At 45.2% G+C, this 27,489-nt stretch overlaps 2 protein-coding genes across 2 annotated transcripts in view; one reads left to right on the top strand and one right to left on the bottom strand.

Annotated features, from left to right (window-relative positions):
• The first annotated feature begins 7,945 nt into the window (after positions 1–7,945).
• On the top strand, positions 7,946–25,272 carry msh6 (mutS homolog 6 (E. coli)). The gene is made up of 10 exons (XM_060831367.1): positions 7,946–8,268; positions 8,909–9,111; positions 11,831–12,015; positions 16,018–18,568; positions 20,615–20,895; positions 21,479–21,596; positions 22,272–22,361; positions 24,029–24,183; positions 24,413–24,612; positions 25,116–25,272. The coding sequence occupies exons 1-10, from the start codon at positions 8,000–8,002 to the stop codon at positions 25,195–25,197; spliced, it is 4,134 nt and encodes a 1,377-aa protein (XP_060687350.1). The 5' UTR covers positions 7,946–7,999; the 3' UTR covers positions 25,198–25,272.
• fbxo11b (F-box protein 11b) overlaps positions 23,387–27,489 on the bottom strand; it is a 163,490-nt gene continuing 159,387 nt past the window's right edge. The window contains exon 23 of the mRNA XM_060831368.1: positions 23,387–26,487. Coding sequence (XP_060687351.1) covers positions 26,358–26,487 — 130 coding nt within the window. The 3' untranslated portion in view covers positions 23,387–26,357. The remainder of the gene's footprint in view (positions 26,488–27,489) is intronic.

Below are 27,489 nucleotides of genomic sequence, written 5' to 3'. Positions count from 1 at the left end.
TTGGAAGCACTAGCTTTCAGAACACTGCTCCTTCATTAGGTGGTTATACCTGATGAAGGAGTGGCGCTCCAAAAGCTAGTGCTTCCAATTAAACCTGTTGGACTATAACCTGGTGTTGTAACAAGATGAAGAACTAAATATTTTCTGACCACTAAAGTTAGTGCACTCCCTTAACCTATGTTTATACCTCTGCAAACACTTTGTGTCCTCTTCACAACTTGCTTTCTCAGCATTGAACCTTAATCTGTTAAAGCTCCCTGGTACAGGTTCTCAATCAAACCAAAGTCTTGCAGAAAAGTAGGGTTGGTGTCCAGGGCGAATTTTGTCAAAGTCTGGTTCTGTGATCACTGAAATGTCAGAGTCGGTATCAACCTCCATTAGAACCAGGTGACCATTTAACCAGATGTTTATTTTGATTAGTTCTGATTTGAATGTTGCTAAGCAATTTAACTGTTCCACACCAGAAGTAAGTGGACTTTCCAGGGTGTGAACTCTCCTGGATATCAGCCTATGGGTTCTTTTACTCAATTTAGGTCAACTAGCACTTCTATGTAAAAAAGTGAAAACAATGACTGCAGATGCTGGAAACCAGATTCTGGATCAGTGGTGCTGGAAGAGCACAGCAGTTCAGGCAGCATCCCACCGCAGGAACTGTAAAACCTGTGCCCATACCTCTTCCCTCACCTCTATCCAAGGCCCTAAAGGAGCCTTCCAAATCCATCAAAGTTTTACCTGCACATCCACTAATATCATTTATTGTATCCGTTGCTCCCGATGCGGTCTCCTCTACATTGGGGAGACTGGCACCTCCTAGCAAAAGCCCTTCATCAGGAATAAAGGCAGTGAGCTGGAAGCATGGAGAGATAAGCTAGAGGAGGGTGGGGTGGGGAGAGAGTAACATAGAGTACAATGGGTGAGTGGGGGAGGAGATGAAGGTGATAGATCAGGGAGGAGAGGGTGGAGTGGATAGGTGGAAAAGAAGATAGGCAGGTCGGACAAGTCCGGACAAGTCATGGGGACAGTGCTGAACTGGAAGTTTGAAACTAGGATGAGGTGGGGGAAGGGGAAATGAGGAAGCTATTGAAGTCCACATTGATGCCCTGGGGTTGAAGTGTTCCGAGGCGGAAGATGAGGCGTTCTTCCTCCAGGCGTCTGGTGGTGAGGGAGCAGCGGTCCCTCCATGTCCTCGGCAGAGTGGGAGGGGGAGTTGAAATGTTGGGCCACGGGGCGGTGTGGTTGATTGGTGCGGGTATCTCGGAGATGTTCCCTAAAGCGCTCTGCTAGGAGGTGCCCAGTCTCCCCAATGTAGAGGAGACCGCATCGGGAGCAACGGATACAATAAATGATATTAGTGGATGTGCAGGTAAAACTTTGATGGATTTGGAAGACTCCTTTAGGGCCTTGGATAGAGGTGAGGGAAGAGGTATGGGCACAGGTTTTACAGTTCCTGCGGTGGCAGGGGAAGTGCCAGGATGGGAGGGTGGATCGTAGGGGGGCGTGGACCTGACCAGGTAGTCACGGAGGGAACGGTCTTTGCGGAAGGCGGAGAGGGGTGGGGAGGGAAATATATCCCTGGTGGTGTGGTCTTTTTGGAGGTGGCGGAAATGTCGGCGGATGATTTGGTTTATGCGAAGGTTGGTAGGGTGGAAGGTGAGCACCAGGGGCGTTCTGTCCTTGTTACGGTTGGAGGGGTATGATCTGAGGGCAGAGGTGCGGGATGTGGATGAGATGCGTTGGAGGGCATCTTTAAACACGTGGGAAGGGAAATAGCGGTCTCTAAAGAAGGAGGCCATCTGGTGTGTTCTATGGTGGAACTGGTCCTCCTGGGAGCAGATACAGCGGAGGCGGAGGAATTGGGAATACGGGATGGCATTTTTGCAAGAGATAGGGTGGGAAGAGGTGTAATCCAGGTAGCTGTGAGAATTGGTGGGTTTGTAAAAAATGTCAGTGTCAAGTCGGTCATCATTAATGGAGATGGAGAGGTCCAGGAAGGGGAGGGAGGTGTCAGAGATGGTCCAGGTAAATTTAAGGTCAGGATGGAATGTGTTGGTGAAGTTGATGAATTGCTCAACCTCCTCGTGGGAGTACAAGGTGGTGCCAACGCAGTCATCAATGTAGCGGAGGGGAGGGTGCCGGTGTAATTACAGAAGATCAACTGTTCTACGTAGCCAACAAAGAGACAGGCATAGCTGGGGCCCATACGTGTGCCCATGGCTACCCCTTTAGTCTGGAGGAAGTGGGAGGATTCAAAGGAGAAATTGTTAAGGGTGAGGACCAGTTCGGCCAAACAAATGAGAGTGTCGGTGGAAGGGTACTGTTGGGGATACCTGAAGAGGAAAAAACGGAGGGCTTGGAGGCCCTGGTCATGGCGGATGGAGGTGTATATGCTGTCTCGAATCCACATATCAGCAGTAATTACAATGGCTTGCCAGTCCTGATCCTGTAAAACATTTATCTGCGGCTTGGTTTTGTTTGGGGTTTTGCTGTGTTCTGACCTAGACTCCCTCTGTTCAGGATATGTCCTGACTGTGGCTATGCAATTGCATTCACTCAAGTGGTGTGCCCCAAGCTCAGTCAGATCGGTGACAGTGTCCACTTCCATCTTGCAACTCACATGCTCCACTTGCTGCATTTTCCAATGATAAAGCCAGTTGCAGTGCCTGTTTGAAGTCCAGTTGAGTTTCAAGCTAGTAGGCACTTTTGCATGGTTACATCATTAATCCCACATACCAAATGGTGTCTGAGCATCTCATTAAGGATTAAACCAGGGGAGATCCAAGATGGCGATGACCCAGCAAGTCTGAGTCTACAGTGCTCCTCCCAAGACTTGGGCAAAGTGGGTCACCCACCCCCACCAACTCACCAAATCATTTAAAATAGCTTTTATTTAATGTAATTAGTTGTTCAGTATTAAATTTAAACAATCTAATCTTTAGTAAAAATGACTAAAAGGAAGGGAGTCCGCAGCTCTCAGCAAGCAGGAACCCCTCCCCCACCCTCTCCAGCTGCAGCTGAGGCGTCCACAGCTGCCCCGGGGGACTTACCTACAGTGGTGAGCCTCGTGGAAATCATCTCCAAACTGGATGCGAAGATCGACACTTTTATTGAAGAATCTCGAAGTCGATGGGACTCACTCTCGGCCGCGCTGCAAAAGCACGACCAAGACATTAAGGAAATCGAGCACCGAGTCGGAGGGGCGGAGCTAAAGGCCGCGACCTCCGAAACTGCAGCTTAATCAGCCGTGGATGAGGTCCGGACTCTCGAACAGCAAGTCCGGACCTTAGAGAATTACATTGACGATCTCGATAATCGAGGTCGCCGAAAAAATATTGGTTTGCTGGGCCTTCCCGAACGGGAAGAGGAAGGCCAGCTTACAGCGTTCCTTTAACAGTGACTTCCACAGCTTTTAAATCTGGAGGCTGGATCAGACCAGGTAAGTGTAGAATGGGCCTACCAGGTTGCAATACACGGGCCCAGCTCAAAACAGCGTCCCCACCCGGTCCTGTTCCAGGTGCAGAGCTATATGGAGAGGCAGATACTCCTAGAAGCCTCTAGAAATCTTGGAAAAGATTCCCAAGCCATGATCTATAAAGGATCCAAGATCATGTTATTCCAGGACTTTTCCCCAGCTCTGGTCCGAAAGAGGAAGGCATTCGATGAGGCAAAGAAGTGTTTAAAGGACTTAAATATTCAGTACTCCTTACGCTACCCAGCGACACTACGCTTTAACCATGAAGGATCCGTGTATAACTTCGGATCGCCGGAAAAGGCTAAGGAATTTTTGGACTCTCTTAGATAAATTGTGAGACAATGGATGTTGGTTTGCCTTTCCCCCCTCTCCGGTTTATATCCCCCCCTTTTTTTCTTTTTCTTACCTTACTGTTTAATATTATCTTGGGGGGTGGGGAGAGGGATTTATTTATTTGTTCTCTATTTAACGATTTTCTCCCCCCTTTATCTGTTGGATAAAGAACACTTGAAATCACGACAGGGTGGATTTGAGCAGGCCTTTATTTCTTCTTTTAGCTCAAAAAGTAGGGGAGTTGTTATTCTTGATTGGAAGAATTTTCCTTTCAAAATCCTAAATCAGATAAAAGACGAATCTGGATGATATATTCTGATTAAAGCCCTTATAAATGGAGAGGAATATGGGATTTTAAATTTGTACTGCCCTCCAGCACACCCCTTTAAATTTATAACGGAAGCCTTCTCAAAATTGATGGGCTCTCGGTGCCCGTCATATAATTATAGGGGGAGACTTTAATTGTATTATGGATCCGGAAATAGATAGGATTCCCAAGAGTACTGCAGGAGTATCTCCCAGATCTAGACAATTGGTGGATCTGAACAAATAATTAGGATTAGTAGATGTATGGAGATGTCTTCATCCACAGGGCAGAGATTTTTCTTTTTACTCCAATCCACATAAATGTCATACCAGAATCGATATGTTATGGGATCAGGAATTGGGACTAGAAATCTCTACAGAAACGTGGAATGACATTTGGGAAAACGCCAGAAGAGTCACCATCTGTAACAGAACTCAGGCTATCTAGCTGAAGATACTTCATAGGGCCCATATAGCACTGGATCGATTGGCAAAATTTAAGGCGGGGTCATCCCCAATGTGTTCCCAAAAGTAAAATAGAGGTGGGCACTCTTGTACATTGTCTATGGACCTGTCATAAGATCCGTAGATACTGGACTAAAGTAGCAAATGCCCTGACAGAAATTTTAGGAACGGAAATTAAAGTGGACCTCGTATTTCTCCTTTTGGGCTTTTCGAACTTACCCTCCCTGGATATGCACGGGAAGAGACTATTTTCTATTCTCTCCTTCTGTGCAAGGAAAAATATTTTGGTAAACTGGGTGGCTGAGGGCCCCCCTGGACTTTCAAATTGGCCCAGATTAATTATGGAATGTATTCCCCTTGACTTCCTTACAAATATGGTGCACCGAAAGACCGAATTATTTTATAAAATATGGCAGCCCTTCTTGAATTATATGAATACAGATATTTCGGCCATCCTAACAAGGGCTTTTATTTAAATTGAGATTACAAACCTGGCTGGTCCGGGACCCCTTGGGAGAGGAATCCCGCTCGAATACGGGTTTTGTTACATATGATGTTAACACATTCCGAGCATGTATCTCACTATCCAACTTTTATGTTATCAGTTGTTTTTTTTTCCCTTTTATTTCTTTCTCTTATTTGAAAAATGTAAGAGACTCAATTATACACTCTGGTTAATTGTAGGTTAGATTAGTAGTTAATTGAATTTTGCTTTTTTTTTCTCTTGTTTTTTTTGTTAAATTTTGGTTATTATATATTTAAGATTTATTTGTATATCAATGTTTGTACTTGAGAGTTTTGTCTATTTTTGTAAACTTGTTAAAACGTTAAATTTCTAATAAAAATATCTATTAAAAAAGGATTAAACCAAAGTCACAGGTCTCTTGGGCTTGGAGTCATAATGTTCACTAACTAAATCCATCAACTCTTAAAAAAATTTAGTATCTGGTGCCTCAGGGAAACTGAGGCTCCTAATAACTGAAAAAGCTGTGGGTCCACAAGCTGTCAGGAGAATTACTCATCGCTTTTCATCTGCCTCAAAGTCATATGCCCAGAAAAACTAATGCATTCTTTCCACATACTGGGCCCAGTCTTCAATGGCAGGATTGAACAAGTCAAGCTTCCCAAATAACACATGATGCCAGAAATGCTTTCCTCAACTCAAAGATGACTGTTGCAAACAAGTTGCTTCAGGAACATGCTTTACCCTCGTTGCCACTGGAATAACTCTACAGAGGCTGGTATCCCATCACCAAGTCACCCTTTTATTAACACATCAAAAGTCCTTCACACTGGTCTAGCTGTCAAGAGTGCCAAAATGTCTGACATTCCTCCTTTTATCCATCAGCCAGGATATTGTATTAACATTCTTCTTCAAAAGGAGTACCATGACCTGTGGCACTGATTCACGTTGATGATGCTGGGGAACCTAGTGCAAAAACTTAAAAGAGGCAAAACATGGAGGAAATTTTGTTTCAGACTCCACCATGGGCGCTTCAGAATGGATTGTAGAATCCAGAAATCATGTATATATCCATTCTGTACATGTACTTTGCCTGGAACTTCATTCATTAAGTGCTGATGCTGTTAGCTGTGAGTTACCATTACCCTCCACTTCCCTGGGCAGAGTGAGGAGGAGGGCCCCTTTTAACCTCAGCTTGAACAGGAACTGAACTGAGTATTCTGAACCACATGCCAACCACAGAACCAACTGAGCTGACCGGTTCCCCCTTATAGATTGTATAACTAATCAGCTGGTTAGATGGCAAGTGTGAGGGTCAGAATGATGCTGCTGTTGAGCTGAGGGAAACATGGGACGTACCCCTGACAGAAAATAAATGGGGAAACGGCTCAAGATGAACCACTGACAGACATTGAGCCAAGGAATCAGCTTAACTTAATCAATCATGGAATCATACAGTGCAAAAAGAGGTCCTTTGGCCCATTGATCCTCACAAACAAAACCACTCTTAATTTGCACTAGTCCCACTTTAAAGCACATGGTCCATAGCTTGGAATGTTCTGACTTTTTAAGTGCTCATCCAGGTCCTTTTAAAAGGTGGTGAGGTTTCCTGTCTCTCCTGTTCTCCCAGGCAATGCAGATTCCCACCACTCTCTGGGGCAAAAATATTTTCCCTCAGGTCCCCTCTAAACCTCTTGCTTTTCAGCTTAAAATTCTTATGAACAGCTTATGTTCAAAACGTTGACTCTCCTGCTCCTCGGATGCTGCCTGACCAGGCGTGCTTTTCCAGACATTAAAATTATGCCACTTGTTGTCACCAAGGGGAACCCCTCCAATGCAGTCACTTCTTTCATTTATGTGATGACCAGCACTGCACACAATACAACAGCTGTGGCCTAACCAAAATTTTGTACAGCTCCAACATAACATCCCTGTTCTTATAATCTCTGTCAGAACGGATAAAGGCAAGAACCAATGTGTACAAAATAATGAGAGGCTTGGACAGAGTGGACAGGGAAGATCTGTTTCCTCTTGTAGTGAGGTCAATTAACAGGGAATGCAATGTAAAATGATGAGGAGAAGGATCGGGGGGCCCATGAGGAGATAAGGTCTCTTTATCTGAGGAAAGAAATTCTGGCTATTGAGTGGGTGCAACAAATGTTTACCAAACTGATTCTTGGCAGCACTAGAGTACGAAGAAAGACTGGATTGGTTAGGACTAAAGAAATAAGGGGGATCTCATAATAACCTGTAAAATTCTAACAGGACTAGGATGGGTAAACGCAGGACTGAGACAGTGTTGATCCAGTGAAATTCTCTGCCACAGAGAGTGGTTGATGCCAAAGATTTTCAAGAAAGAGTTAGGCTAATGGAATCATAGACTATGAAGAGAAAACCGGAACAGGGGTTATCAAGTCAGATGATCAGCCACGATCAAATTGAATGGTGGAGCAGGCTCCAATGGTCAAATGGCCTACTCCTATTTTCTATGTAACACTATAAGGAAAAACATCTTTTAACCAGAGAGTGGTGGGTATTTGGCATTCACTGGCTGGTTTGATAATCGAGGTGGAAACTCTGGATTTGCACTTAACTGCCGTAATCTCCTAAGGCTTTGAACCAAGTGCTGGATAGGAAGATTAGAATGGGCTGGTCTGTTCAGCAGGGTCAAACAGAGTGGCCTAAATGTGCTGTAATATTTCTATGGCTCTGCCTTTGGGCAGTGCATTGCAATGTATACATTCGTGCACCTGTCTCCAAACTGGTGCGCAGGGCAATGAGTGCAACCAATCAGCTTCTTCTTCCACCTTGAAACACCAAGGGGGGCGGGGACAGGCGCTGGCGGGAAAGGGGAGCTGGGCTGCTATTGGTGGAGGCAACATTCTGGATTCCTTCCTGTGACCCGGTGTTCCATTTTCCCGCCAGCGCCAAAGCTGAGGCCGGTTGGAGCGGGGACGGGGACAATGTCCCGGCAGAGCACTCTGTTCAGCTTCTTTCCTAAATCTCCGCCGCTCAGCGCCTCCTCCTCGGCGGCGGCCAAGGCCAGCCCTGAAGCCTCTTGTCCCTCCGCTAAGGTTAAAGCCCAAACCTCCCCCCGGGAGAATGGCAGCGGGGCCCGGCCGGCCAAGAGGTGCCGAGCTGCGGCTGCCTCCCCCAAGGCCAGTCCGCTGTTCGCCGGCGGAGAGAGGAAAGCGGGCAAGAAGCAGGCGGCCCCGGGGCCTCCGGCTCTCGGGTGAGTGCTGCTGGGGCTGGCTGGCCGGCCCTGGCCTGGTGGTGGTTGGTAGGGGTGGGTGGGGGGTATCGTTTAGGATGTTAGTGTCCAGCCCCCTGCCCTTTGGGTGTACTGTGTGGCCCTCGGCCCCCTGCCCTTTGGGTGCAGTGGGTGGCGCCCAGGCCCCCTGCCCTTTGGGTGCAGTGGGTGGCGCCCAGGCCCCCTGCCCTTTGGGTGCAGTGGGTGGCGCCCAGGCCCCCTGCCCTTTGGGTGCAGTGGGTGGCGCCCAGGCCCCCTGCCCTTTGGGTGCAGTGGGTGGCGCCATTTCAGATTGTAACTCTGATAATATTTTGACAGGGTCGAAGCAGCAGGAAGTCTCCTTTATTTACATAGCGACTTGCTCTTTTCGAAGCCTTTGTACAGCATCTGCAGCTGACCACTTGGGAATGTCGTGTGGTTTGGGAGCCTTGAATGCTGTTCACGGTGCCTCGTCCCTTATGTCCCCTCGTGTTTCATTTTCAGTGCAATGATTGTTCCCTGCAAATGTAACCGCGTGAGTCGATATTGGGGCAGGGCAGCTGTAATTGTACAGGAAGTGAGTTACTCCAGCAAAAGGATTTGACACGCTCAGGAACATTTCCGCTGTTCTCTTTTCCTGCAGTCAAGCTTGTGAATTTGCTCCGGGGGATCTGGTGTGGGCCAAACTGGAAGGGTATCCGTGGTGGCCAAGCCTGGTCTATAACCATCCAACTGCTGAGGAGTATCTCAGGGGCAAAGGGAAGTCTCTCCGTATTCATGTCCAGTTCTTTGATGATCCTCCAACAAGAGGCTGGGTTAGTGTGAAGTATGTCAGGTTGTACACAGGTAAGAGATCATGGAGTTAAATACCAGTTTCTGTTGTGATTTAGCACACCTTGCCAATGATTGACCAGATGATGGTGGGGAAAGAACTGGTAAGCCAATGTGACTCAGTGCAGCACCAACATCAACATCCTAGAAAATAGTAGCTCAGCCTTTTGTCTCTTTATCATGCCGTCCCTTCCCCCGTCAACCACTGGAAATCTTCAAATTCTGCAAAGAGAAGTCCAATTTAAGGCTGCAGTACTTCCCAAGCAGTTTCTATCAAAACACCTTTATAAAGTAATTTTGCAGTTCATGTCGAGAATAATTTGGTGTGACTGTGCAAACCTTGTCCCAGTAGTGTCAATGTAGATTTTGCAGACGAGGTTTGTGTTTGATCTTTTGATCTGACTTCAAATCTTTACTATAAGGTCATCACTGTGTTTCCATAGTTTGTATTCTTTCGAACATTGGGAATTCCCTGGTGTGAAAGCTAGGTGCTAGTCAGTCTCATTATGAAGAGATTTTTCTGAAAACCTGTGAAAAACAGCATAAGTCCCTCAACAATTATAAACTCTAGTGATTTGGTAACAGAATCAGAAACACAGTTGTTACTGTGCTGCATTTCCATTGATAGGTATTTGTATCTGAGCATGGGCTTAGTTGTTTGTGATATTTCTCACAGTTTAATATGTTTATTCATTTGGTAAATGAGAGAACACAGAAACAGACCCTGTGTCCCAATGGTGACCAGGTTTCCTAAATCGAACTGGTCTAATTTGCCGGTGTTTGGCCCATGTCCCCCTAAACTGTTAGTATCCATGTACCTGTCCATTTTTTTTAAATGTTGTCTCCTGTGATATGAGGTTATATATTGTAGGTGGTGAATGATGCTGACGTATTGGCTGCACCATCCCTTTACACTTATTCTCGAAGTGGAGGCATGGAGGTTTTAAGGCATGGCTTTTAGTACTGAAAGAGTTCCTTGCTTACCAGTCCCTACATGTGATGCTGCCACAGCTCCCTTGATTATTTGATCACGTTGTAAATGAGCCAGACATTTTCGCACCTCATCATTGCCAAAGAGCAGAAGCATTCTGCTCGATCTGTCACTGATTCCATTCCCACCAAAAAGGGTGTGCTGCAAATTCCACATCCTGTCTCTCTGGGGAATGGTCCACTTACTTTCACCCCTGGGCAATTGCCTGTTATGCCCTTTGCTCCATCTAAGTTTCACATGCATACACAGTGGGAATCAGGACACTTCCTTTCCAATCTTCCCTAACATTGGGAGGGTTTTGCTGTATTAAAATACAGCATTCACTAAATGCATTAGCCAGGGTCTAGAGTATAGGAGCAGGGAACTCTTGTTGCAACTTTATGGAGCATTGGTTAGGCCCCATTTTTGGTGTTTGTTGGTCAGCACAGACGTGGGCTGAAGGACCTGTTCTGTGCTGTATGGCTCTGTCAGGTTACCACCTGTAAGCGGGTGAACTGTTCTTGGTTTTGCAGGTCTGGTGTGTAAAGGGGCTCAGTGGGGTGGTATTTGGTGGCTACACTGTTGAAAGGACATAATTGCACTGGAGAGAGCATAGGTGAGATATACCAAGGTGGTGTTTGGGATGCAGAGTGTCAGTTGAGGACATACTACACAGGCTGGATTTGTTTTCCCTACAGCAGAGGAGGCTGGGCCTTTGGGTGGGATTTATTTTTGAGGTTTACAGAATTGAGGTATAGACAGAGTAAATCTGAGAATGTCTTCCCATGGCAGACGTGTCTAAGACCAGAGCACAACAGGTGAGGAGAAACCGGTTTTGAGGGGATATGGGGGAAACGCTTTACCCTGAGGGTGATATAAACAGGGAACAGGCTGCCTGAGAGCATGGTGGAGGCAGCTACTCTCCCAACGTTAAAGAAATATCTGGAAAAGCACTTAACGTGCCAGGGCATAGGCTGTGGACCAAGTGCAGGAAAATGGGATTCGATTTTTTTTGTATTTGTTGATAGCTCCTTGAAAGTGGAGTCGCAGGTAGATAGGATAGTGAAGAAGGCATTTGGTATGCTTTCCTTTATTGGTCAGAGTATTGAGTACAGGAGTTGGGAGGTCATGTTGCGGCTGTACAGGACATTGGTTAGGCCACTCTTGGAATATTGCGTGCATTTCTGGTCTCCTTCCTATCAGAAAGATGTTGTGAAACTTGAAAGGGTTCAGAAAAGACTTACAAAGATGTTGTCAGGGTTGGAAGATTTGAGCTATAGGGAGAGGCTGAACAGGCTGGGGCTGTTTTCCCTGGAGTGCCGGAAGCTGAGGGGTGACCTTATAGAGGTTTACAAAATTGAGGGGCATGGATAGGATAAATAGACAAAGTCTTTTCCCTGGGTGGGGGAGTCCAGAACTAGAGGGCATAGGTTTAGGATGAGAGGGGAAAGATATAAAAGAGACCTAAGGAGCAACTTTTTTACATAGAGGGTGGTACGTGTGTGGAATGAGCTGCCAGAGGAAGTGGTGGAGGCTGGTACAATTGTAACATTTAAGAGGCATCTAGCTGGGTATATGAATAGGAAGGGTTTGGAGGGATATGGGCCGGGTGTTGGCAGGTGCGACTAGATTGGATATCTGGTCGGCATGGACGGGTTGGACCGAAGGGTCTGTTTCCATGCTGTACATCTCTATGACTCTAGGTGGGCTGAACGACCTGTTCTGTGCTGTATGGCTGTGTCAGGTTTGTATTTCTTTTTGCAGGTCCGGGATGTAAGGAGGCTCAGAGGGGTGGCATCTATTTCAGTGGGAAACCTGAAATCCGCAGGGCAGTGGAGCTCGCAGATGCTGCTTTTCCGAAATCGAGAGAGAAACGTTTGGAATTGGCCGTGTGCACTGAAAATTCCGAACCAGAGGAAGAAGAGGAGGAGGAGGAGGAGGAAATGGAGGTAAATGAGCAATGGTTTCAATTAAACTTCTTCAGAAAGAAAGAAGCCAGCCCCTTTTGAACAGGGAACATTCCCCAAATTTGATTCCTCTAGCTGGTGCTGAAATGAGTTGATCTGAGCTAGGCAGCAGTGCCCTGAAATTCACAGGAGGTGAAAAGGTGGGAATTCCTGCCCTTTCAGATTGGGTGACTACGTGAGATCCTGCTTCCTCTGTCTCTAGAACAGTCACTGATCATGAAGTAATCTGATAGTTTTAGTTGCAGTTGTACTTGGAGCTCCACATGAATATATGTATCATGTGGCTTGAAACACTCATGCGAACAATACTGAACATCTCTTACACCAGCCCTCCCAATAGCTCTATCACTTTGTGTCAGTATCGAAGGGTAGGCTATGGTCCAACAACTTACAGGTCAATTTATTCAAACTGTATTGTCCCCAATGTATTAAACTTGCCACTTTCCAGTAAATGCGTTACAGTTCCCGACACTGAATGTTTCCACTGTTTGTTCATTCTTTTGCCCTTCTGCCTCCGAATGCCAAGTTGTAGAGATTGCTGTCCTTTGGACAACTAGCAGCTGGACTCCATTGAAACAAGACAAGCTTATGGCACAGAAAGGCCATTTGGCCCACTCTGCGCTGGCTGGAAAGCCTAGCCACCTTTTCCTGGCGCCTTGGGCAATGGCCTTGCAGATTAAAGCACTTCAGGCTCTGATCCAGATCTTAGAAACATAGAAAAATGCAGCGCAGTTCAGGCCCTTTTGCCCTCAATGTTGCGCCGACCCAAGCCCACCTAACCTACACTAGCCCACTATCCTCCATATGTCTATCCAATGCCAGTTTAAATGCCCATAAAGAGGGAGAGTCCACCACTGCTACTGGCAGGGCATTCCATGAACTCACGACTCGCTGAGTAAAGAATCTACCCCTAACATCTGTTCTATACCTACCACCCCTTAATTTAAAGCTATGCTTCCTCGTAATAGCTGACTCCATATGTGGAAAAAGATTCTCACCATCAACCCTATCTAAACCCCTAATCATTTTGTACACCTCTATCAAGTCATCCCTTAAAAGTCTTGATTCCTTTTAAGTTCCTCAAGCTCCAAAATGGGCAATGAATTCCAGACCCCCACCATCCACTGGGTGAAAAAGCTTCTCTGTGTCCCCGGTAATCCTTCACCTGATCACCTTAAATCTGTGCTCCAGGTAACTGATCTCTCCACAGTGAAATATGGTCTGCTCTGTCCACTGTATCCAAACCCCTCATTATTTTATAAACCACAATTTAAATCAACCTTCAGCCTCCTCTGTTCCACAGACAATAGCCTTAGCATCTCTAATGTATCCTCACAGCTACAATTTTCAAGTCTGGCTACATTCATGTAAATCTCCTCTGTATCCTGTCTTATCCTGTCCTGCATAAGCTGACCAAAACGGTACACTGACCCCAGCTGTAGCCTAACCAGTCTCCAGGATAGTTCCAGCACTACATCCCTGCTGACCCCAGTAATTTGTCCATCATCTGGGTTGATTACCCACTATAATTATTTGGCCTAGCCCTTGCATTACTCTTGAATAATAGTGCAATGTTTGCAAATCCTCAGTTCCCTGGAGCAGTGTTTGCGCCCGGTAAGGTTTGGAAATTAAGCTTCAGAGAATCATCTAATTCCTAGGACAACCTAAGATACGTTCCATCTAACCTTGATCTGCCTTGAAGGTGGTCAGACCCTCAAGTACTCCCTTCTCGGACATCTTATTTTTCTGTTTCCCACTCCCCTCTCCTTGGCTAGATTGCAGGCAGCATCTTTCTCCTTTGTGAAGACAGAGACACAATAATTGAGAACCTGCCCACATTCTATTAGTCATGCATATGTTTTTATGGGCTCAGCCCATGCCTTAGACAAAAAGTGAGGATTGCAAATGCAAATTTCTCAATGCTCTCTGCTGATGAAGGGCTCCTGCCCAAAACGTTGATTTTTCCTGCTCCTCGGATGTTGCCTGACCTGTGTTTTTCCAGCACCACTCTCTAATCTCAGCTCTTGCTCTTAATATATGTGTGTATTTTTCTTAATTTTATCAGTAGTAGTACTTCCTGTTTTGTGTTCTCCTAAATTCCTGTGTCCCTTCACCCTGTACTCTGAGGTTTCATGAACTTTTTTTTTCAGCTTGATCTTACTCTGTATGCTTTGGGATAACCACAGAGCTCTGGATTTAGCAGAATCTTTTGTGAGATTGTCAACGTTGTCCTCACTGAATCTCACTTTTGGCTGTTTCTTATTGATATGCTACTGACCTTTCTGAAGTATCTGTACCCAGTTGACATTTGCCAGATCATTTTTCAACTTTCTATAGTTTGCCTTCCCTCAGTTTGGAATGTTTGTGGGCGGCACGGTGGCACAGTGGTTAGCACTGCTGCCTCACAGCGCCTGAGACCCGGGTTCAATTCCCAACTCAGGCGACTGACTGTGTGGAGTTTGCACGTTCTCCCCGTGTCTGCGTGGGTTTCCTCCGGGTGCTCCGGTTTCCTCCCACAGTCACAAAGATGTGCGGGTTAGGTGAATTGGCCAAGCTAAATTGCCCGTAGTGTTAGGTAAGGGGTAAATGTAGGGGTATGGGTGGGTTGCGCTTCGGCGGGTTGGTGTGGACTTGTTGGGCCGAAGGGCCTGTTTCCACACTGTAAGTAATCTAATCTAATCTAATCTTTATTTCTCTCTTCCTCTAATGATAAATCTAACTGTATTATGACTGTCTCCAATATGGTCCCCCACTGTTGCTACTTCCTACGTGGCACCTTTCCTGAGACTGAACTTAGCTACCTTTTCTCTCGTTGGATTTCTCATGTGTTAGCTTAAAAAAGTTAAGGAGCAGTACAAAGCAGCCAGAGGCCATGCCTCATATTGGCACCGATGTCAGAGGTAGGAATGGGGAGGAGGTACTGAAGAATTGAAGAGTTGAAGAATTTTGTGCCTGTCAGTTGATATTTGTGTAGTTGAAGTGACCACAGTTCTTAGCTTTTCTTTGCGCTCGTATACACACTTGCTCCTCGAACTGTCCCTTGTTGGGGTTCTATGGTGCACACCTCCCAATGTGACTGCCATCTTTTTCATTCTGGGCTGAACTCATATACTGAATGAGGCTAGTGCGTACTTCCTGCTAGCTGGATAATGTAGCTAATAATGCCTCAAACTTTCTTACCCCATTTTTTTTATCCCGCCTGACCATTCCACCCCCGCCCCCAGGATGTTTTGCCTCTCTTTAAGCTGCATTTCTGTTTCTGCAATACTATTGCGTGTTGACCTGTGCTCTCCGCTCACTGGCTTTGTTCACTATACTCTCATGTTTACATAAATACTTTTTAATGCTACCGTATTCCTGCACTGTACGGTATCGAACTTCTCTCTTTGAGTTGCTCACTAGATTTCTGTTTCCCATTCCCCGTCAAGAATTTCCCCTCTGGTTACCATGCCTCTTGCCCATCTGGTTTAAAGCCTCCCCAACAAGAACAAATCTGCCTGCGTGGATATTTATCCTGGTCCTGTTCAGGTAAAGACTGCATGGCCCCATCTTCTCCAGAATCTGTCTTGAAACCCACCCTCCTATATCGACTTTGAAGCCATGTGTTTGTTCGCTGGCTTCCCTGTTCCCTGTACATGGGGCTGGGATGAATTCGGAGATTACTGTTTCAGTGAGCGTGCCTTTCAACCTCCTCCCCAGGTCTCCGAAATATACTTTCAGTACCTCCTCCCCATTCCTACCTCTGCCATCGGTGCCAATATGAGGCATGGCCTCCGGCTGCTTTGTACTGCTGAGACTCCCTTTCACTCAGGTGATTCTACCCATCTGACCGTTTCTGTTCCATTAGTCTGGGCTGGATTGCCCCTGTTCCTGTTTCACTGACTGGTCATGCCAGGCTGTTGGCGGGGGTGGGGCTGCTTTGGACAGGCCGGAGGGTTGGGGGTCAAGATGAGAATTGAGTCAATCCTGAATGTTCCTTTCCAGGTGACTGACCAGTCGGCAGCGAGCGAAGAAGATAAAGAAAATAACAGCGAGGACGAGAAGGTGAAAGGGCAGAGGTCGAGGACCACACGATCAGCCAGCACCAAAGCCAAGAGGCGGCGGCTGGTGGTGGAGTCGGACAGTGACGCAGAAAGCTCCGAGGAGGAGTTCAGGCCGGAGCAGCATGACGGGAGCAGTGAGGAATGCAGCAGCGGGGTCGACGAGAGGGAGCTCAGTGAGCCGGATCCTGAGACTGACCCCGACAGTCCAGTCAAGACGCCATTCAAACGGAAACGCGGAGGCACAGCCAGGAAGAAAAGTGCCTCCAGCTCCCCCTCGGAGCTGCCCAAGAGAGCGGCGACGGGAGCAGTGTCCTCAAGCACCAAGTCCAGACTCTCGGCATTCTCTGCTCCAGAGACCTTTGAGTGCCAGTCTAACAGCGGGGGAGCAGGCAGTCCCTCGCCAGCCACCACCTGGGACCACGAGAAGCTCGAGTGGTTCAAACCAGGCAAGAGGAAGGACGCTAAGAGACGAAAGGAGGGTGACCCCGAATACGACCCGTCCACACTGTACGTCCCTGACGACTTCCTGAGCAGGTGCACTCCGGGCATGCGGCGGTGGTGGGAGCTGAAGTCCCAGATGTTTGACACCGTGATTTTCTACAAAGTTGGCAAGTTTTACGAGCTGTACCATGTGGACGCCGTCACTGGCGTGACCGAGCTGGGCCTGTCATTCATGAAAGGCAGCTGGGCGCACTCGGGCTTCCCCGAGATTGCCTTTGGCCGTTTCTCGGACGCCCTGGTTCAGAAGGGCTACAAGGTGGCGCGGGTGGAGCAGACGGAGACGCCCGAGATGATGGAGGCCCGCTGCAAGTCACTGCATCACCCAACCAAGTTTGACCGGGTGGTCCGGCGCGAGGTCTGCCGGGTCATCACCAAGGGCACGCAGACGTACAGCGTCCTGGACGGGAGTGCAGCCGAGAGCTGCAGCAAGTACCTGCTGTGCCTTAAGGAGGCAGCGGCGAGCACTGAGCCAGCTGGCCAGGCCTGCTCCTATGGTGTCTGCTTCGTCGACACATCCGTCGGCAAGTTCCACGTGGGCCAGTTCGTGGACGACCGGCACTGCTCCCGCCTGCGGACCCTGTTGGCACATCACCCCCCGGTGCAGGTGCTGTTCGAGAGGGGCAACCCGTCGGCGGAGACCAGGAAGATCCTGAAAGGCTGCCTGGGCTCGGCCTTGCAGGAAGGCCTGCAGCCTGCTTCCCAGTTCTGGGACGCCTCCAAAACCCTCCGAGTGCTGGCCGAGGAGGGCTATTTCAGTGAAGTGAGGGAGCAGGGGGTCCCTCTGCCTGATGCTCTGCGGCTGATGGTGTCCGAGACTGACTCTCTCGGCCTCACCCCGGGCGAAGGCTATGACCTGGCCCTCTCAGCTCTCGGCGCCTGTGTCTTCTACCTCAAGCGGTGCCTTATCGACCAGGAGCTGCTATCGATGGCCAACTTCGAGGAGTACACTCCCGTGGATGTGTCTGCCGATCGCGCGAAGGGGTCCCCTACCCGCCCTGCTGTGGGGCGACAGCGCCTTGTACTGGATGGCGTCACCCTGACCAACCTAGAGCTGCTGCAGAATGCCACCACTGGCACCCGCGAGGGCACCCTGCTGGAGCAGCTGGACCACTGCTGCACTTACTTTGGCAAGCGGTTACTGAAGCAGTGGCTGTGTGCCCCACTGTGCCAGCCTCTCGCCATCGAGGACCGGCTCAGTGCCATTGAGGATCTCATGGCTGTGCCCAGCACTGTCGCGGAGCTCGTCGAGCTGCTGAAGAAGGTGCCCGACTTGGAGCGACTCCTGAGCCGCATCCACAGCATCGGGTCACCGCTGAAAAGCAAGGACCACCCCGACAGCCGCGCCGTGTTCTACGAAGAGACCAGCTACAGCAAGAAGAAAATCGCCGACTTCCTGTCTTCCCTGGAAGGTTTCAAAGTCTTCCAAGAGATTCTACAGGTTGTCGAGCCGTCTCTGAATGCCTTCCGGTCTCGGTTGCTCAGACAGATTGTCAATCTGAAAGGCAGCACTGCCGAAGGCCTCTTCCCTGATCTCTCCGCTGAGCTGAAGAGGTGGGACACAGCTTTTGACCACCAGAAGGCGAGGAACACTGGAGTCATCACTCCAAAAGCTGGCTTTGACCCTGATTATGACCAGGCCCTTGCCGACATCAAGCAGACGGAGCGCGAGCTGCAGGAATACCTGGAGGCGCAGCGTGTGAGGCTCTGCTGCCGCAGTATGGTTTACTGGGGCTCGGGCCGCAATCGCTATCAGCTGGAGGTTCCCGAACACATCGCTGACCGCCGCGTGCCGGAGGATTATGAGCTGAAGTCGACCAAAAAGGGCTACAAACGTTACTGGACTAAATCGATCGAGAAGCTGCTGGAAACGATGAACAATGCTGAGGAGAGGCGGGACAGTGCTCTTCAGGACTGCATGAGGAGGCTTTTCTACAACTTTGACAAGAATTACAAAAGCTGGCAGGCAGCAGTTGACTGTATGGCTGTCCTTGGTGAGTGTCCTTGTGCTGCCTCTTCTTTAATCTTCCTTTTGACTGAATAAATCTCATGGGCCAATAGGAAAAGGGGGCACAATGTCCATTTAGCTGCCTACTGGTTTCTGGTGATTCAGTTGTTTTCACCCAAGTATCTCCATTTCCAGAACCATTTTGTGGTTGCATTTAGTACTCTTCGAACGACCCCACTCTGCTCCCACCCCAGCCTCTCTCTCTGCCACCACATCCCCATATTGGCCTTGATGACCACACTCAGCTTGGGGCAACTGTCTCCTCACTATTTTACAGGATGAGCTGAACACTGCACTGACCCTTGGTGTGTGATTTCTGCTTCACTCCTCAGCACTGGGAGGTACCTGACAGGACAGAGCAGCTACAATCCCCAACCTGCTCAAACTGATCCTATCTCACCCTTCTCATGGTGCTATTGCAAACAGATCAAACTCCTTCAGTCTCCTATAAGCCCAGGCATGGCCCAGCCCAGTGTTTAGACCATGATTTTTCTTTTTTGTTGCTATTGGTTGAGTAAGTCAGAATTTTGCACTTAAACTCGCATCTGAGTGAAGCAATAGTGAATTACAAGGTGTGATTGTGTCTGATTCGACACTTCAGTTGGTAATTTATTCTATTGCTGGTCTAAACGGAAATGCTTTCTAACTGCTAAATTTGCAATGTCTTCCATTTGGAATGTGCTGTAAATATTTTGGAATCCTCAGGGATCACTTGGAGTTCCTCCAAGATACTGCTTTGTGTTCAGAAAGGGATTTGCCATGTTCTGTCAGCCCTCTGTTTGGGAAGCTGGCTGAAACGTGCTATCTCAGAGCAGTTATGAATCTGGGACGGCCTCCATAAAACTGAAGCCAGCGCGATTGTGACTGCACAGGCGCTTGGTGCCCTTTAGACGGCAGTGTACCAGTGCCTTTGTGTCCTGTTCAGTTTCTGGTCAATGGAAATCCCAGTATATTTTCTATAAGAAGGAAATCTCTGCTTATAAATCAATTTGATTAGTAACTTAAGCAATGATAACTTTGGGTGCTGTGTATTGATAATTATGCTGATTTGTCTGTGAAATTTAGGATATAATGTGCAAATGTGTGACGTGCGTTTTGGCAGGAAGAAGTGCTGAATATTATTTAGGCGTAAAATGCCTCTGTGCAGGAATCTGGGAGCCCTAGTCTATAAATCACAAATAACTAGTGTACAAATTTAGGTAATGAGGGAAGGCAAAAGAAATGGAGCATAAAAATAGGCCATGGTTAGACTACAGCTGGAATACTGAAAACCGTTTTGATCTCCTTTTGAGCTGCTGGCATTGAAGGCAGCCAGTAAAGGTTCACTCTGGTAATACCAAATATGGAGAGTCCTTTCTTTTTAAATGAGAAAAGATATAGGAGGTGCCTGAACTTACTGGAATATAGAAGAATGAGAGGTGACCTTATTGATATAAGATTCTTAAGGGACTAGACAGGATAAATGCAGAAAGATGGTTTTCCATTATAGGTCAGTCTAGGACCAGTTGGCATAATCTGTAAGCGGGTGGGTATGTAAGATAGATGAGTTTCTTGAGGATGCTGAACCTGTGACGTTCTTTATTATCGAGGCTGAATTGTTGAGTGTTTTCAAAGCAGACTTCAATAAGTGTCGGATTATAGGGAAAAAGGGCAGCAAGGTCAAGGGGAATGGCCGCTTTCCGCAACATTGTGTGTTGATCTTCACATAGTCATAGTCTGTACACCACGAAACAGACCGTTTGGTCCAATTTGTCCATGCTGACCAGATATCCCAACCTCCTCTCGTCCCATTTGCCAGCACTTGGCCCATATCCCTCTAAACCTTTCCTATTCATATACACATCCAGATGCCTTTTAAATACTATAATTGTACCAGCCTCCTCCTCCACCTCTGGCAGCTCAATTGTTAATATAAATCTCCTTTGCCACCAGGAAATGGTACAAAGGTTTGATTCTTGCAGATTTCATTGCATTGTCACTCTTGCATGGTTCTTCAGAATTTGCCTTCAACTCAGTGGTCTTACTCTTGCAGATGTTTTGTTGAGCCTAACACACTACAGTCAGAGTGGAGATGGGCCGATGTGCAGACCTGTCGTAATGCTTGCTGAAGATGACACGCGACCGTTCCTAGAGCTTCGAGCTTCACGCCACCCATGTGTCTTAAAAACCTTTTTTGGGGATTTCATCCCGAATGACGTGTTTATTGGCTGCACGGACGTTGAAGATTTGGACGGCGGTCCCAGTAACAACCAGGCTTCCTGCCTGCTTGTAACAGGCCCTAATATGGGAGGCAAATCTACACTCATGAGACAGGTGTGAACCTGCAGTATCCAGCACATTTCTATCATCTAGCTCCTTTAAACTTAGAGCAGCTGATGAAGTACCTTTTCGAAGTGTAGTCACTTCAGTGTTGTCTTATCATCTTGCCCACTGCAAACTCATGCAGTGTAATGACCAGTGAATGTGTTCCAGTGTTAGTTGGAGGCTAAATATTGGTTGAACAAAGAGGAGGGGGGCTCCCTCTTGTTTTCCAGAATATTGCCATGTGATTTGTTTTGAACTTCCAAAGGAGGCAGATGAAGCCGTGGTTCAGCTTCAAGTCCAAGACTTATCCATTGAAAATGCAGAGCATTCTGTCAGTCTGCAGCAAGTACTGTATAATACCTAGAGATTTGAATCCAGTTTATAATTTCGGGTTGAGAGTATATACAATGGCTGAATTTTAAACCAAAAGTTGTTTTTAATCCTCCCCTGCAGTTTGAGGAATGATCTTAGAATAATAGCAGAACAAATGAGAGGTTGAACAGAATGCATTTGAGGTGAAGAATGTAGAAGAGTGATGTGAAAGACGTACAGCAGGGATCTGACTCCCTTCTCTTTACCCCTTCCCAACTAGGTTGGCCTCCTGGTCATCCTGGCACAACTGGGGTGCTATGTGCCTGCAGAGAGCTGCAAATTTAACCCTGTAGACAGAGTTTTCACACGTCTGGGAGCATCTGATAGAATCATGTCAGGTAAGATGACATTTTGGTATTGATTTACTCCTTTTTAAAAGGGTGCAGAATTGTTTTGCCCAAATTGCTATCAATTGTTTGCAGTTCTTTTTTTCTGAAGCTAAGCATTTTTAGTACAAAACAAAGATAAACCCATTATTACATTTGAGTGAAAGTGCTCAGAGTACTTGCACTGCTGCCCTGCTGAGTCGTGATAACAGTAAATAACAGAAAATCTGGAGTTAAGAAGCAGTTTTCAGTAATCTAAGCGCATCTATGTTTGGCTTCTTTAAGGGTGTATGTGGATTAAAAATGGCTAAATTTTAAGCCAAAAGTTTTTGCATTATTTAATTGCGAAAGATTAGTCCTCTTAGTCATGGCTGTAGCCAGGTTATTGCTGTAACTTTCAGATCCTCTGGAAGTTCAGTTTGTATCCAACAGAAAACCCGAATAGAAATTTGACTGGGCTGCGGTTCACGAAGGCTAACTTTATTGATAGTCTCCACACGTGTGGGACAGTGATCAATTAGCTTATTGGCACAAAAAGCTGCTGGATGAAAGCTGATGAACTCTCTTTAGGTCCAACACAATGTCTAGAAAAAGCTGTTGCAGAAAGTAGTGAACTACAGTGGAGCAAGTCTCCTCGGGCCATGTGCAGTAGTGTCTGAAATAACATTAAACCTTTCATTCTCATAGGTGAAAGCACCTTCTTTGTGGAACTCAGCGAGACCTCCAGTATCTTGCAACATGCAACTTCACATTCCCTTGTGCTTCTGGATGAATTGGGTAACTTTTTGCATATACTTAAAGTATCTGATGAATCCATGATGGTTTTCTCACATGTTTAAGGAGCTGGTGCCACTTTGTATTTGAATTTGATGAGCTGTCATAAGAACAAATCAAAATGCTTTCACTGAGCATTTAAAATGGCGTTTGCTTTTTGTTTCCTGGGGCTACAGCAAAACAACCATTGAGTACTGGCTGGTTGTAGTCACCAGCAATCCAGGTGGAGAGGATTTGTGGTTATTTTCAATAGAGGTGATCTAGGGAAATGATACGAATAAACAGAAATGTGAAAGTACATCAAAAGATCTTTTGTGATCACTTGGCTCCATTCATCACTGTTCCAATCCATATTGGCGAATTTATTTGGTTTCTTCAGTTGTAAAATGTCAGATCTTATTCATTTTATAAAATGAAATATTGTGCATTTTATAGGGACTCCTGAGAGGGAGCTGGCACTTTAGATCCAAAATCTTACCTTTCCTGCTGTTTGTGGATGGCGTACATGTTTGTGAGGAAAATATTGCCATGGTCTTATTGGAGTTATTTTAAACAAATATTTCCTAGCTATTAGTGAGCAGAGTAAAATGGATACATGTTTAGAAATCTAGAGACATGGCATCCTTGGCTCAGTGATGGCCATTTCTCTTTTTTTAACCCTGCAGCCTGGCATTAGTGTGCAAATTGGCTGCAATGTTGCTTTCATTTCCTGTGAAACGTTTTGTGGTGTGCTGTATGTTCTTTCCTGTTTTATGTAGCACCACCAGTGCAGAGTGGGGTTTTTTTTTGTTCCAATGGGAGATCAGGAAGAATATTAGTTGCCGTTTGATATTTGTATGAAGAGACCATGATTCATTTGTAGGTCCAACCTTTATGTTGTTGTAGTGTGGGGGGAAAAACACTAGAAATACCAGGTAGAGAATGAGGTAACACCATTTTCCCATGGGAATCAAAGGTTAATAATCAAATTTCACAGTTTCAAATGATTTTAATGAAAAAACAGCATTGAGCTTAATAAAACGGTCATGTCTACACATTGGTTATAGTTAAAGTTTTATGGCTGCAACATTGTTTTTAACAGTTAAATTTAATCTGGGGTGGAAAGTTGTCTTTGTTAGGAAAATGTTTTTGCTGGTTTTACTGACAAAACTATAGAAAGTATTAAATGAGAAAGCATTTGATGACCTCACTTTAATATATTTTTGCAATTCTAGGAAGTATATTTTTGGCAATTTTCTTAAGGCTCTTCACATTTAGAAAAAAGTTGCACACCCCTGGTATAGTCTGTAGGTAAGGGTTTTTGGAGGGATAACACATTGTCTAACTGGTCATTAATAACCATGGGATAGTGAAATTCTCTCTCCTCCTCCTCTTTCCCCCCCTCCAACAGCCTAACCTCTGCATCCTAGCTCCGTTTTGTAAATCCCTCTCACTGAATTGGGATGGTTTGGGTAGGACCCAACTGCTCTGGAGGATGACCACATTACACATGTTAAGCCCTATTGCTGTTGCAAATGACCTGAGTAAATTAAAATAAATATCTAGGTTTGAGATGCACTTCCTTTAGGACAGTCAGACCAGAAAGGTTTTTCATAATTTGTTACTTCTACAAACTATATAGTCAGCTAGTTTGTTAGATATGATTGAAGCGTTCTGAATTTTTATTCCAGGCCGTGGTACAGCAACATATGACGGCACAGCAATTGCTAGTGCAGTAGTGAAGGAGCTTGCTGAAAATATCAAGTGCCGCACTTTGTTTTCTACACACTACCATTCCCTTGTGGAAGATTTCTCTCGCTCCACAGCAATCAGTTTAGGACATATGGTAAGCACATGGCACTCAATATAGTTGGAATATTTCATACTTGTATTTTGACCTGGTCTTTCGTTAGAAAAGTTGCAAAAATCAACTGCATGGTGATAAAGGCATGGAAACCTGCATGCCTAGTGGAGACATTGACTTCTTTCATAAGTACAGTGAAATAACATTTACTTCAAATTAAAAACATTTAAGTTTGTACTTGGCTCCATAATATTCTCTGGACTGTTTATAGGCCTGCATGGTTGAGAATGAGTGCGAAGATCCAAGTCAAGAAACGATCACGTTTCTATATAAATTTATCAAAGGAGCTTGTCCGAAGAGTTATGGATTTAATGCAGCAAGACTTGCAAACATTCCTGAGGAAATTATCCAGAAAGGTCACAAGAAAGCTAAAGAATTTGAGAAGACTACAGTTTCCTTCCGACTTTTCAAGTAGGTGTAGAAAATAATTAAACCTTGTTTTTTACTTAACTGCATACACATTAATTTCATCAAGCTGAAACAGTGGTAAAACTACTTTCCCAAGGGATTAATTGTAACTTTCTATTAGTCAGGAAAGAGCTTAGCTCAACCTCCAGGGTTGATATCCTGTTTCCTAAGCTGGTTTTTAAGATGCAGTGTGCTAATAATGTTCACTTTTCCACTGTGGATTGTATGTGAAGGAATTAAAAGCATAGCATTATATTCACTTAAGTTTCTACACAATCAGCATAACATGCTAAATGTTTTCATTTAATATCTCCCTTTTCAAAGGCATCATTCACAGGCAGGGCTGACCATATTAGGATAATCATAGAATTGCTACCCTTTAAGTCAAGTAAAAGAGGATCTTTTAGCTCACTTAATGAATGGTGGATTGTAGTGCAGTGTAGTACAGCTGAAGTTCTAATGTCTAAGTACTAAGTTTTCAAAAACTCTTTTCTTTTCACTTCCAGAGAGATGTGTTTTTTGGTTGAAGACCAAAATATGACCTTCCTTACCCTAAAGCCAATACTGCAGAAGATTGCTGAAATCTGAAAACAGTATCAAGTGTATGGTTTAATTCAAAGACATGATTTTTGAAATTATGTTCTAATAAAGTTTATTTTAAAATGATAAGACTCTCTTCCTAGGAAATTAAACCCTTTTTATTGTTACCTATCATCTACATAATGGTTATTGAATGCTCCACAATATATTAAGTCTAGGATGTTATGGTACATGCATACACTTTCAAGCTGTTGATTTTACCCACTGTCACCAATACGCATTAATGAAAAGCTAGTAAAGGGAGACTGAGTATATATGTACATATATACTAGTTTCATTACAGGGAGAAGAAGCATTACCAAAATGGCACTGTCCAGAAGTTACTTTTGTAACAATATGCATGTTTTAATGAGGTGGCATCTAATTCAAATACTGGTACCACTTCAGATGTCTACTTTCCCTTAATCCCTCCCTGTACAGTCTCATGAAAGCACTTACGTTGACTTCTGGAAATAACTTTAAAAAGAACATATTTATGTTCTGTAATTGAAATCAATAGTTGTGGGATACAATCGATTTAGTGTTATCTTTTCTCTTTCATAGAAAGAATAAGATACTGGGACATGAGTATAGTTACAGCAAGTCTCTAGTTCTGCTAACAAAACAGGACACATTCAAGTACAATAAGGTTTTGCTTGAAATTACAAAAAAAAGCTACATGAGAAAAGCATTAAAATCAGTTGTCTCCATTGAATAAATGTTTTGTTTTTTAAAAAAAATCAAATGCAGAAGTGCTAGATCACATTTTTCATACATACACCAACCCAATCAGTACCCAGTGTCCATAGGTGCTGCAGAACACCTGGCACTCTGCAACAGTCTTCCTTGTCAGCTCCATGGTTCAATGCTACTTGTCCAGAGAAGACAGCTTCACAAGGTGGCATTTTGTCCCTTGGGTAGTCCACTGCTGGCTGTTTAATCTGTCATAATGCTATTCATGCCCAGCACCTTCTCTTGATCCTGAGTTAGCAGATTACTCCTTCACTATCAGAACACCAGAGTTCAGACTCCAGTGCCATCCACACAGGCACACCAGCTGTACAAATTCAGATTCTTCCTGAAGATTTGGGCAAATGACAATTTCCCCCTAGTTTTTTTTTTATACAAATGGAGTTACTGTTGATTAGAATGGCAGGAAAAACAAACTTTCAGTTATGCTGCAATGTATTGGACTCTATTGGTGGTGCAGAGTCATACAGAGTGTCTGTATCATGTGTGGGTTCTCCTGCTAATGTGCAAGGATTTGAAAGTGTTCCAGCACCACAGTCACAGAAAAATCTGAAATGAGATGGGAGAAAATAAATTAATTTATATTCCAATCTCCCATTTTAAGTGTATGACCAAGTAAACCATGAACTTGTGCTTGAATTTGATTTTTATAATCTCAGTACTGCACAACCAACATCCCCACTATATATATTGTTCTGAACTTAATGAGTGACAAAATGCGGTTTTGTGTATTTGTGCACAGTGATCTTAATCCAATCTGTACAATCACAAGCTCATTTCAGCTGAACATGGATTTAAAGTGACAGTAACCACTTGTTCTCCATGATAAAGATAAATTATTTCACAATCAGGTGAGCTGTTGAATACATTATCTTCATTCAGTCTACCTCAAGATGAACCCAGGTATGGGACAAAGATTTCAGTGTTTTTAATTGTTAGAATGGTGAAAAGAGATTTTATGACTGGAGAGTTAGCAACAAGATCAGTTTCAAATGATCAGACAGTTCGGGAGTATCCTTTGTAACAAAGATGGCTGAGACAGACCAATGATTCCATCAGGGAAAAGTAAATATTTGAAGTAATAGTAAAGTTTTGGACTAAACAGGCAATGACTAAAGTTGTACATGCTGTAAACTTTGTATTTAACAGTTACAAACCTTGTTATTCACTTTAAGTGGAATTTTTAATCTGCTTATCTTTATTCTAACTACCTACACTGAATCTGCACATACCCCTCCTTCAGTCATGGAGGTGGTGAAGAGGGCAGAAACTCACTGCCATACCTTTACACTGACAATAAGATGAAAATAGAGCAAGGCTAGGCTTGTCATGCTGTCAGTATGCTATAACTTCATGATATTAAGCAAATGGTTAGACTAATTCAGCAATATGTTCATGCCAAGAGATGAACAAATGTCCTCCAGTTAAACCTGCACATGTTTTGAGACTGAAGATACTACAGAATGTGTATTGGATATTAATGTAGGATTATCAGCTAATACGGTACCATTGGAAATGCTATAGTCATTTAATTAGTTTGTTAGCAGCATT

The sequence above is a fragment of the Hemiscyllium ocellatum genome, chromosome 10 (assembly GCF_020745735.1).
Source record: "Hemiscyllium ocellatum isolate sHemOce1 chromosome 10, sHemOce1.pat.X.cur, whole genome shotgun sequence".
Lineage (NCBI taxonomy): Eukaryota > Metazoa > Chordata > Chondrichthyes > Orectolobiformes > Hemiscylliidae > Hemiscyllium > Hemiscyllium ocellatum.
The sequence above is the reverse complement of the archived record's forward strand: the minus strand, read 5'-3'. Positions and strand labels throughout refer to the sequence as shown.

Coding starts and splice junctions, on each gene's coding strand:
- msh6 (XM_060831367.1), top strand. CDS start 8,000: ATGTCCCGGCAGAGCACTCTGTTCAGCTTCTTTCCTAAATCTCCGCCG. Junction 22,362..24,028: donor TGTGCTTCTGGATGAATTGG/GTAACTTTTTGC, acceptor TTTTTATTCCAG/GCCGTGGTACAGCAACATAT. Junction 24,184..24,412: donor CAATCAGTTTAGGACATATG/GTAAGCACATGG, acceptor GACTGTTTATAG/GCCTGCATGGTTGAGAATGA.